This window comes from Ceratotherium simum, chromosome 3 (assembly GCF_057802395.1).
Source record: "Ceratotherium simum simum isolate JZ-2026a chromosome 3, ASM5780239v1, whole genome shotgun sequence".
NCBI lineage: Eukaryota > Metazoa > Chordata > Mammalia > Perissodactyla > Rhinocerotidae > Ceratotherium > Ceratotherium simum.
Window position 1 is genome coordinate 17749234 of NC_141902.1, and position 12102 is coordinate 17761335.

At 34.0% G+C, this 12102-nt stretch overlaps 1 protein-coding gene across 3 annotated transcripts in view; it reads left to right on the top strand.

Moving 5' to 3' along the window:
* Positions 1-12102, top strand: part of STRN3 (striatin 3) — a 105920-nt gene that overhangs the window by 50434 nt on the left and 43384 nt on the right. For all 3 annotated transcript variants that reach the window (XM_004421142.3, XM_014780433.2, XM_004421143.3), the window contains exons 2-5: positions 1450-1553; positions 2048-2121; positions 6642-6723; positions 10243-10416. In XM_004421142.3, coding sequence (XP_004421199.1) covers positions 1450-1553; positions 2048-2121; positions 6642-6723; positions 10243-10416 — 434 coding nt within the window. The remainder of the gene's footprint in view (positions 1-1449; positions 1554-2047; positions 2122-6641; positions 6724-10242; positions 10417-12102) is intronic.

Below are 12102 nucleotides of genomic sequence, written 5' to 3' on the forward strand. Positions count from 1 at the left end.
TCCTCTTAGACCTTTACTTTTGTTTTGAAACTTGTATTTAGAAGTGTTATATAACTAGCTGTCTATAACTTCTCAGGTGTTATGATTCTTTTTTCTAAGGATAATAGAGAAGAGCTTGTTTTGATGGCAGTGGTCATTTATTACTAATGTATTTTTATTAATTAATTTGATTTAGCTGGTCTGCTGGCTAGTGTATTTCTATTATAGAAATGAATACATCCTGGGGCTGGCTTGGTGGCACACGCGGTTAAGTGCGCGCGCTCCGCTGCGGTGGCCTGGGGTTCGCCAGTTCGGATCCTGGGCGTGCACCGTTGCACCGCTTGTTGGGCCATGCTGTAGCAGCATCCCATGTAAAGTGGAGGAAGATGGGCATGGGTGTTAGCCCAGGGCCAGTCTTCCTCAGCAAAAAAAGAGGAGGATTGGCAGATGTTAACTCAGGGCCGATCTTCCTCACAAAAAAAAAAAAAAGAAGAAGAAATGAATACATCCTGATGGGTTAAATCATCTAGCTGAATTCATTTGTTCTAATTCCATGTTCACTGAAATTTTTAAAAATTAAAAAAATTTTAATTATAATTTAGCTTACTAAGTAGCTTACTTTCTCTTAATGAACAAATACAACTATGAATCATCTCAGCAAGAGTGTTCTCCCCCATGTGAAAGTTAGTTTTATTGTAAATGTGTGTGTAATGGCAAATGTCTTCATACGGATTCCAGTCTCTTTCAACATTATTCTTTAGTGTAGGGTGGATAAAGAAGACTGACGTGCTGGAAAGAGCCATAAAAAGATGGAGAATTGCCTCTCTTGGGAAATAAGGCAATTAAAAATAAAAAAAATTGTTCTCACAGTAGAAAAATGACCGCAGAAAGTAATGAGGTCATTGAACATATGGTGGCTTTACTTAAACTATTTGTATTACTCTGGTATTACTGTTTCAAGAATTGAAACAGTTTGGAGTGGGGTGGGTAGAAGGGAGAAGATTATAAATTTTTAAGTATTTCATGAAAGAAATGCTTTTGAGGTAATATGAAACATTAATGTTCAAATAATTTAAAAAATAATTTGTAATTTTGAAACAACCAATATCTCATTTTGGGAAAAATATTTACTTGTGAATATAATATTATTTTGTAGTTCTTTGTGACTCGTATGTTAGGAATTAGGTGCAATTTTTACGTATAAAATTTCCTTTCAAGATTATGTAAAATTAATTATTAATATTAGAGACCTTAAGGATTATAAGCAAATAGCTAATTTATAGTTAGTTATCTTTATTTTTAAAGTGATTTTGTTATCTAACAGAGAAAGTTTGTTGACTGCTTTTTTGAATTTTAAATCATGCTATCATGAATAAAAATGCAGAAGTTTACATTTATTATTTTCCTTTTTTCAGTCCCCTATGGATACTTAAGAAAAAATTAAAATAAATGAACCTTTTATATTTTTAGGCCCGGATAGCATTTTTGCAAGGAGAAAGAAAAGGTCAAGAAAACTTGAAGAAGGATTTAGTAAGAAGAATAAAGATGTTAGAGTATGCATTAAAACAAGAAAGGTATGTGTGCCTCATTTTTGTATACGAATAAAATAAAATAGAACAATATTATTCTCTTTTATACCATTGTACGATGCATTTGAAAGCTCTTTGAAAGATACAAAACTTTGCCCAAAATACAGCATGATATTTTGATTTGATTCTTATATGAGAAAAGAAAAAGATCAAAGTCTTTAAATTGAAATATCTTTTATCTTTTATTATAGAGTTTAAGTTTTAGAATTTTGTTTTAATTCAGGAAAAAATTATCTTCTTTTAACTTTGGCTTATATGTTAGTTGGATTATATGTTAGCTGCATAATTTACCTTTTCTTTTTTTTTTATGGTAGTACATTTTTTTCTCCAGCTTCTTTTGCAAGTAAAGTTTTCTAAAGAAATAGGCATTCGTGTTATGTTTTATATGTTATTGTAGAAGTATATACTAGTGCTTACTTAACTGTTTAGAAAAGCAAAAAAATTTTTTTTCTTTCAACAATTTATTATTAAATTTTCAGGGCAAAATATCACAAATTAAAATATGGCACAGAACTGAACCAAGGTGATTTGAAAATGCCAACCTTTGAATCAGGTAAACTCAGTTCTTCTGTTAACCACTCCTTACCCCCCCAATTCAAGAACAATTGGTTTAAGCTCATTTTTATGTAATAGACATGTTCTTTTTCCCCTATTTTGCTTGATAGCATTGGTTAGTTGGGTGGTTGACTACTGTAATACTGTCTAGAATTTTGGGGAAAATAGTAAATGAATGAAAGTTAGTAGGTAGTTTTGTCTACATCTCAATTCTGAGATTATTTGTCCTATTTTCCTTGTGTTGAAACCTTTTGTAAAACTGTGGGTCCATTTTTGGTAGTAATTAGAGGTGGAAGGTAATGCCTGCTAGGCAATCCTTGTCCAATCCTATATAAGCTTAATTTTTATTATTAAAACGTTCTTTTCATCTGAAGCAGCTGTGATTAACTAAGTTAAGCTCTAAAGAAATTGGAAATTTGATTGAATTGGGAAACTGTGGAGAGAGCCAGTAAAAATAAGAGAAGGAAAAAATTATCTCTAATTGGCCTTGCTCTTTACTAAACAGGTAGTGAGTGTGAAAGTAGTATCTGATGAACAGTTATCCAGGGAAGATAGGGCTGGGTGTAGGAAAGGACTGTGATTACACTTGGAGTAGTCTGAAAGTCTAGTAAGTAAGGAATATTTTGATTTATATTATACAGTATCTGGGAATATTACTAGCAATTTCTTATTTCTCAGGTATGGTTAGAACACATTTATATACACATTTTGATAGTGCAGTCAAATTGAATTCTATGCTGTTCTTGGATGCTGGTTACTAAGACAAGAAAAAAATGTGTCTTTATTTGGATATTCAATTTTTCTTCTCTTCTGTAGTTGTTTCTATACTTAATAAAGTCAAAGCGTATATAGTAGGGAAAATAAAATTTTGTATGGATTTCTTTTAGTTAGGTGTTATAGTAAATTTTAAAAATTTAGTTAATTGGTTTTTAGTTTAATATTAAGTATTTAGAACTTAGCAGAAATACTCCATACATACAGTCTGCAATGAATTTATTTTTGGGTCTTCTCCTCTTACTGGTTTTAGCAGCGCAACCATTTATTTTATCTTCCAATTGTTGTCATATATATAAAATTAAGAGACCAAGATAGGAGTGGCATGGGTTTCCTTTGATCTGGCTTTTCAGTGGTTGTGAAGCCTCACTCTGATGCCAGGAAACAATATTGTGGTCTTCTCCTTGGAAGAGCAACAATAAATGATAAAAAGATGGAAGGTCTATATATTTTGAGCCATGTTTATTATTTATTACAGTAATCCCCTTGCAGTTAGAGAGAGTGCAGTGGCTTCACCATAAGAGAAAACCTGATGGATTCAGAGCTTTTCTTTGACTCATTTTCTTTCTAATATGGCTAAAATATTTAGAAAATAAGCAGTCACTTTCTAGAATTTGAGGGCTGTCCCACGTAACTTGGTCTGCATAAATGTGAGGAAGGAGGCTATTTGCAGCCACATTGTTCCTAGCCAGAGTCAGGATTGGCTGGCTGGTCCCAGTGCAATAGTTTGTATAAAGCAAACTTAGCAGATTTGTTGGCAGATAAATCTCTGCTGTCCACAACTGAAGTAAGATAAAACAAGGCTGTTTTTATCTGTATAAACTTAACTGTTTAAACTTCCTCAAATTGAGGAATAAAATAACATGCAAGTATTTTATTTATAGGATACATAATAATAACAAAGTAAATTGTTTTTACTGAGGTAGAAAGACTATTCAGGATGTTTAGTGGAAAACAAAGGGATGGGCAGAAACAAACACCATGCAAACAAAATGGGATAAAATTATTTACATCAAAGTATAGATAGAGGTAAACATTAAATGAATCACGGTTGCCTTTTATATACCCCAAATAAATCAAAATGTAAAGAAGAGAAAATGTGCAAAATATTGATTTGAAAGTACAAGATAGGCATGTTTTTATACCCATCTCAGTAATACCAATATATATATCCTAAACTTAACCCTGTAAAAGGGGTTGTATCCAAATATGTCAGGAGCTCCTTTTTCCCTACATTTAGGAAAAAAAACTGTAACAGTGGAAAAATGGGCAAAAGACTAGAAAGGCACTCCATAAAAGAGGATATCCGGTGGCCAATAAACACATGAAATGATGCTCAATTTTATTAGTTATTGAGGAAATGCAACTTAAACCCACAGTGCAATACAATTAGACACCTACCAGAATGGCTAAAATCCAAAAGAGAAAAAGTCAAATGTTGATAAGGATGTGAAACAACCAGAACTTGTAGACCTGCTGGTGTTGGGATTGTAAATTGATAGAACTACTCTGAGAGTGATCTGTCAGTATTGCTAAAGGGAACAGAGCATACATACCCTATGGCCCAGTAATTCCACTCCTTAAAATGAATACATATGTTCATCATAGGGCTTGTGTAAGAATGTTCATGATATCGTTATTTTTAATAGGAAAAAACTAGAAACAACTTGAACATCCTTCAACATTAGAATGGATATGTTGTGATATTTTAGCATAACGGAATGCTGTTTAGTAACAAAGTGAAGAAATTATGTGTAACAGAACCTGACAACGTGGATGGGTCACAGAAAATTGAAAATTGATATGAATTATTTAGTGTATATCAAATTCAAAAATTAATCTAGTTTTTAGAAATCAGCATAGTGTTGATACTCTTTTTAAGAGTATCTAGTGACTGGAAAAGGGCACAAGGAAAGCTTTTGGGGTACTGATAATGTTTTCTTTCTTCATCTAGGTACTGGTTACATGGGTGTGTTCAAAAATTCATTGAGCTGTATGCTTATGGTGTACTTCAAGGATATCCTTAGCAGCATTATTTATAATAGTGAAAAATGGAAAGTAATTTCAACATTAAGGAACTGATTAAATAAATATATATATTAATATTAAATATACACACACACACACTCTTTCTATGGAATGTTAGGTAATCATTTTATATGACGTTAATCTCTGTTTGTTGCCGTAGAGAGAATGTTCAAGATACATTGTGTCAAAAGCAGCTTATAGTGCAGTACACACATTGGCCCTTTTTTTTTTTGAGGGGAGAAGTTTATGTATGTATTTTCAGATGGAAAATGTGGAATGATCAAGTCTCAAGTACGAACACTCTTGGTGGTAGGATTGGGCCATAGTATTTCTTCTTCTTTTTTTTTTTTTTTTGTGAGGAAGATCAGACCTGAGCTAACATCCATGCCAATCCTCCTGTTTTTGCTGAAGAAAACTGGCCCTGGGCTAACATCTGTGCCCATCTTCTTCCACTTTATATGGGACGCCGCCACAGCATGGCCTGACAAGCAGTGCCTTGGTGTGTGCCCGGCATCCGAACCCTGGCCGCCAGCAGCAGAGTGCGCGCACTTAACCGCTATGCCATGGGGCCGGCCCATCTTCTTTTTTTAAATGTACTTTTTCCCCAATGATTATGTGTTATATGTGATTAAAAAATAAACAAAAATGGTATAAATAGAAAAATTATAAATAGAAAAATAGGGGAACTAATTATAAATAGAAAAATAGAGGAACTATTAGAATGAAATAATTATTTCTATAAATCATAAAAATTCCTACGTTCAGGGGAAGAATGGAAGATACTAATAATGGGATTGTTAGGGTTAGAGAAGTAATGCCTGCAGGGAATATTTGAATTGCTACCAATAAGTATTTGCTCACATGACTGAGGTGTCTAGGAGCATAACAACTGTGAGCCATTCTAAGACTTCTCAACATGCCGTGTGAGGGCTGATCTTTTACGGCCCTCTCTTCTTTGCTTTATCTTTATTTTTATAATGGGAATTTATGGGAAAATATTTCTATAATATCATTACTGTCAGTAAATAGTTTTAAATTTCACTCTAGGGATACTTGTTGAGAGCTTAACTCGCCTGAAATTATACTATTTATTAAAGTCTTTTTCAATTCATACACTTTGTTAGCTGAAAATAAAATATAACTTTTTACCTATAGTAAAAACCATTTTCTGGTTTAACTTTTAGTTCTAAAAATGCAATTGACTGGCTAAAATCTTGTGATATAGATTTAGAGTCTTCTGATACAGACTCAAAATTAAGTTATTCAGTAGTTTTTTTATATATGCCTAATTTCTTAACAGTGTTGATTTTGAATAGCTTATATAAATATTAAATATAGCTTTTTAATTTCAAAAGCATTCAACTCAGCAGAATTCTGGTAGTTAAAAAAATTAATTTAAATAACATTTTATTTCAAAGCCTGGGCTTTTGATTTCGAATTCCTGGTAGTAATAAGTTAATGTACACTTCGGTTTTGCCAATTTTAAGACAAGGAGGGTAGTACCTAAGTCTTTGGATTATTGGGATAGACACATTTAAAATGAGTGACCCACAGTTAATACTCAATAAAAGTTAATTTTCTTCTGTCCTTTACAAAATATTTAGGTGTATTTTTGTGGAAATTTATCCCTAAGAGAACTTCAGCAATATTTTCAAGAGTTGAAATAATGTGTATGAAACTTGTCTTGTTTTTTTTGTTGTTGTTGCTAATTTTTAGAAGAAACCAAAGACGCAGAGGCTCCCACAGCACCTCAGAATAGCCAATTAACATGGAAGCAAGGCAGACAGCTGTTAAGACAGTGAGTAATGGTTCATTTTCAGCTTTCTTGAAGGATCTAGGTATGAAAGTGCTTATATGCAGTCACTTTGCAAGTGAAAAATAATTTAATGATAATAAGACAATATGTATAGTTTCCAAATTGCTTCTCTTTTGCTTTGTTAGACTCTTGGATCTTTTTAAAGTTTGTTTCCTCTGAACATTGCTTAGGATGATATTGTTTTCTTATTTGTGGGGTAGAATGTCTTAAAGACTGGCTGACTTGAAGGCCAGAACAAAAACAACATAGAGTTCATATTTGTAGACACTCCCAATCCCATCACTGCAAAATTCACATATTTGGTTTCAAGTGGGAGTGTGACTGTTTTAGAGAAGGAATTTAGCTGGTTTTCTGAAACTTTCAGTGTGGCTTGCCAAATCCTACTTTTATTTGAATTTTTGAGGAAGCGTTTTGATGTTGGAATTCTTTGCTATTGGAAGTATTTGTGTGGCAAATCTTATTCATTGTCTTTATCTATTTGTTCTTCTCTCTTATGGTTTGAAAACTTTTGGTACTTGCATACTACTGATATTTTGGGTAACTTACAATTATTCAACCTTCTCAACTCTAGACATCTTTACTTTCACTTCAGTAACCCAGTGAAATATGGTCAGACCCTTGATCTTGTTATTACCTAGAACTGCCCTACCTCTGGAATATTCCATGATCTGACAGTCGTCTTATATTCCACTTCTCTCATTCCAGTTCCCATGTTATTTGCCCTCTGACCCTAACTTGATCCTTGACTACTTCATTTTCCTCCTTAGCTCCTCTACCTATGGTTGGTTTTATTTTGTTTTGTTGTTGTTGGGTTTTTTGTTTGTTTATTTTTTTCCCCCTAGCTCCAGCTTAGACCCCATGATTTATCATCCTTTTGCTAATACCCTTAGCTTTCTTGCTGCCCACTTCTTATTCCTCTCCCAGCAGTCATTTTACCATATCTACCTGCAGTATCCCAGCCCTAATTTAGTCTTACTATCTGTTGCTTCTGCTGCTCATTAGTTCTTGGAGAAAAAAATCACAGAATCATGTGAATGCCATTACGTATTCATGGTTTTCTGTCTAAACATTGCAGAGAGCCTTTCTCCATAACCCTGGTCGCCTCCTGCTCCCATTGCCCTCAGTGAATATTCTAAATCTAGCACATCTCAGTCCATTCTCCTTTACTCTCGTTAGAACACCTCAGGTTCTACTTCACTGAAAATATGAAGGCTGTCAGTTGAGAACTCCCTTAACTTTTTTTTCTCTAAATGTATTTAAACCTCATATTCATCACCTTAGTTTCTGATGTTCCATTCAAGGAGGTATTTATTGGTCTGAATGCTTAGTGACTAGAACTCGAACTAATTTTAGTAAGAACAGATTTGTTTGGAAGGATGCTGGAGTAGCTAGCAGAATTGAGGGAAGTGCTGAATAACTGAGTGTCAGGAAGACAAGAGCTGGAGTAGCACTGAGGACTTCTCAGGAACTGGAAACACCCAGGATATGTTCTTATTCTCTGGTTTTCTGCTCCTCTGTGTATCCATTTTATTCCTTTCTGCTGAAAACCACTTTCCTCCAGATGGCAGGGGACTGCCTCTTTTAGTCAGAATAATTTCTAAAGATTAGATTTGTCTTGTCTTGATCAAATAACTGCCCATGAGTTAGTTATTTTTACCTGGGTTGTGTAAGATCTTGGCTGCTCATTCACACCACATGGTTAGAGTGTGGTGGGAGTTGTTCCCCGCAAAAGAGGATTGCATTTTTTAGAAGAGTGCAACAGCTGTAGATAAATCACTTGCACAGTATTTCTCTCATAAATGCCTAATCCCATTACCTGGATTTATATTCTCTCTCTCCTTACCTTTCTCTAAGAGTAGTTTATCTCCGTAGACTTCCTTATTCATGTTTTAACTGTCTAGTCTGTTTTCCATTTTGATGTTCCACTGAAGCTACTATCACAAAACATGTTTAACAGACCTTTTTTGTTCATATTTGGTCTTTTGGAAACATTTGATGTTAACTATTCATTCCTTTTTGAAACTCTTTTATTTTTATTTATTTTTCCCCCAAAGCCCCAGTAGATAGTTGTATGTCATAGCTGCACATCCTTCTAGTTGCTGTATATGGCACACGGCCTCAGCATGGCTGGAGAAGCGGTGCATCGGTGTGCGCCCGGGATCCGAACCCGGGCCGCCAGCAGTGGAGCGCGCGCACTTAACCACTAAGCCACAGGGCCGGCCCTAAACTCTTTTTTGTTCTTATTTCCATAATACCACTCTGTGCTATGTTTTTTGCCCCTAATTTCTCAAGTACTTTTTTAAAATTTCCCTTTGAGTTTCGCTTATTCTTCTAGCCCTTTAGATGTTTGTGTCCCCAGGCTTTCTGTGCTTATTTACGTTCTCTTTCTGTGGGTAACTTCATTTAAATCCATGGCCTCAAATACCACCAAACACTAATGGCTCCCAAATCTATATACCCCGTCCAATCTCTTCTGAGCCTTTTGACCTTTCTTATCATTGTATTGAATAAACATTGTCACTTTCTTAGACAGTACATGATTATCTGATGGATACTCTGTGAACTATTTCTAAACCTTTATTCTTTGTTTCATTGAATAGAACCACCATCCAACCATCCAAGCTAGAAACCGTAAAAATTCCCCAAATTCTTACATCTTCTTTCATTCTGCTGCCATGTTTATTTGTGCACCAAGTCACAAAGATTATATCTTGCTTATTTTTTCCACGTTTATTTGCCTCCTCTTCAGTTTTACTTCTTGCTGTGTCCCTAGGACACTGTCCTAACCAGTGTCCCTGTCATTAGCTTTCACCTAAAAATCTTTTGTTCATTTGCCAGCAATATATAAGGTTCCTTTTTTGAATTTTTCCTTAGCCTATCAAATGCTTTAGGAAGAAATGCTTTAATTTGTCACACAAAGGCTTTCATGACCCATTATCTATATTTGTGTCATAATCCAGTCCCTTTCTTCTTTTCCAGTCTCATCCTGGATCCTAGATTAAGTACCCTGGTTTAGATATACAGAAAATGTGAAGACCACGGGACTATAGGAATGCCATGAGACCTTAGATCCTAGGAAGAGAACTAACCTATCCATTAACTTCTGGCGAAGAACTCAGGTTTAAACTTAGCATGTCACTGTTCTGAGGTTTAGTTCTATTCATTCTTTACCACTTTCTGGCTTTTTTTTTGTTTTAAATAATATATATCATCAACTCTTAAAAGCTTTTTAAGGCTCTAGGGCTTTTATGTTTCAAGATAATTGACAATTAGTGTTAGCCATACTATGCATATGCTTTCTTAAATAAATTTTGGTTTGTAATTGGCCTTGTTCTCTTAGAACTGGAAGTAGTCTATAGAGAAGAAAGTCACTGAGGCAAATCAAGAATATATTTTATAGAATTATGGGTTTTTCTAAAATCCTTTGATAAGATTTTGAGTTAATAAGTTTGCAGGTATTAACAATATGTGGGATTTAATATTTTTAATTTTCTCTTATAGATATCTTCAGGAAGTAGGTTACACAGATACTATATTAGATGTACGGTCTCAGCGGGTAAGGTCATTGCTTGGACTATCCAATTCAGAACCAAATGGATCAGTAGAAACAAAGAATTTAGAACAGATCCTGAATGGAGGTGAATCTCCTAAGCAAAAAGGACAAGAGGTCAAAAGGTATGATCTATACTTGTAGATTAACATTGTTTATATGATGGGTATTATGAATCTCTTTAGCTTGTTACTACTGTTAACAATTTTTAAAGCACATAGAGTTTAGATTAAAGACTTTTCCCCCCTTAAATGGTACTATGGGCAAATAAACTTTCTATTTAGGTGCTTTTAAAATTTATCTATCTTACGTTTTGATGCCAAGAGAATGGCTATAGTTCTGAAATAGGTGCAAAATTAAAATTTTAGGGTGATTTCATGTAGTTTAGAGCTGTTTTAACATCCTGATTTTTAAATTTTTGCTAGAGATTTTCGGTCAATTATAATGCTACTCTATAACTAGAATAGCAGTGGTTATTTAGACACTGGTGTGAAAGAAACAAGGCTTTGTGTTGTGTGTGGGCTCAGAAAGCTACCAGATGTACTTTTTTTATTTAATGTCTTTAATAAGATTCAGTTCACATACCATAAATTTCACCCATTTAAAGTATAATGGTTTTTTAGGATATTCACAGAATTATTCAGCCATCATTACAATTTAAGTTTTGAAAATTTTCATCACTACAAAAGTAATCCCTGCATTCACTGGCTGCCACTCCCCATTCTCCCCTACACTCCTCCCACCCTCCAATCCTAGGCAACCACTAATCTACTTTTTGTCTCTATAGATTTGCCTATTATGGACGTTTCATATAAATGATTATTTTGTGAGTGACTTCTTTCACTTTTTAAAGTTTATCCATGTTGTAGCATGCGTTAGTAATTCATTCCTTTTTATTGCCAATAATATTCTGTTCTGTGGATATACCACATTTTCTTTATCCATTATTTTCCGTTGTTGGCTGTGTGGGTTCCACCTTTTAGAATGATGAATAATGCTACTTTGAACATCGGTGTACAAGTGTGGGCATATTCAGTTCTCTTGAGTGTATATCTAGGAGTGGAATTGCTGAGTCATGTGGTAACTCTGTTTACCTTTTTGAGGAACTTCCAAACTCTTTTCCAAAGTAGCTGAACTATTTTACATTCCCACCAGAAATTTATGAGGGTTCTGGTATCTCTACATCCTCATCAACACTTGCTGTTTTTTGTCTACCAGAAATACATTTGATTAATACAGACTTGATAAATGCAAGGAGTCAAACAGGTGGAACTTTTTTCATTTTTTTTCCACTAGGTTTTACCTCGAATAGCATGGATTGGAAGGACAAAGAAAAAGAGAATGAAAAAAAACCAAATGAGTTCATGTAGAGCTTAAGAAATTAATAGTATGTAAAGTTGATAAACTAGCATTATTTCATACCTTAGATATATTTTATCACATTATGCAATTATTTAAAACATGTTTTATAACTTTTCTGTTAACATAAGCCATTGGGTTAGCTTTTTTTATTTCTGAGAAATAAAGTCTCTTTATAAAAACAATTTGACATCTAATAGAGCCCTTATTTTCTTTACTCTGGATTTCCAGAAGCATAGGGGGTTTTTGTAGCATAAGAGAAAAAGCAAAAGTATTATCATGCATTTTTAAATAAACTTGTTAGCTAACCAGGTTAAGTAGTTCATAGGATTTATAGATATTTTAGAGTTATACAGTATACTGTACCACACCTAAATCTGAATTAAAGATCCACAACAGACTATATCTTCTTCTTGTAAAGCTTCTTGCCTTTGCAAGCTTAAGACTTGAAT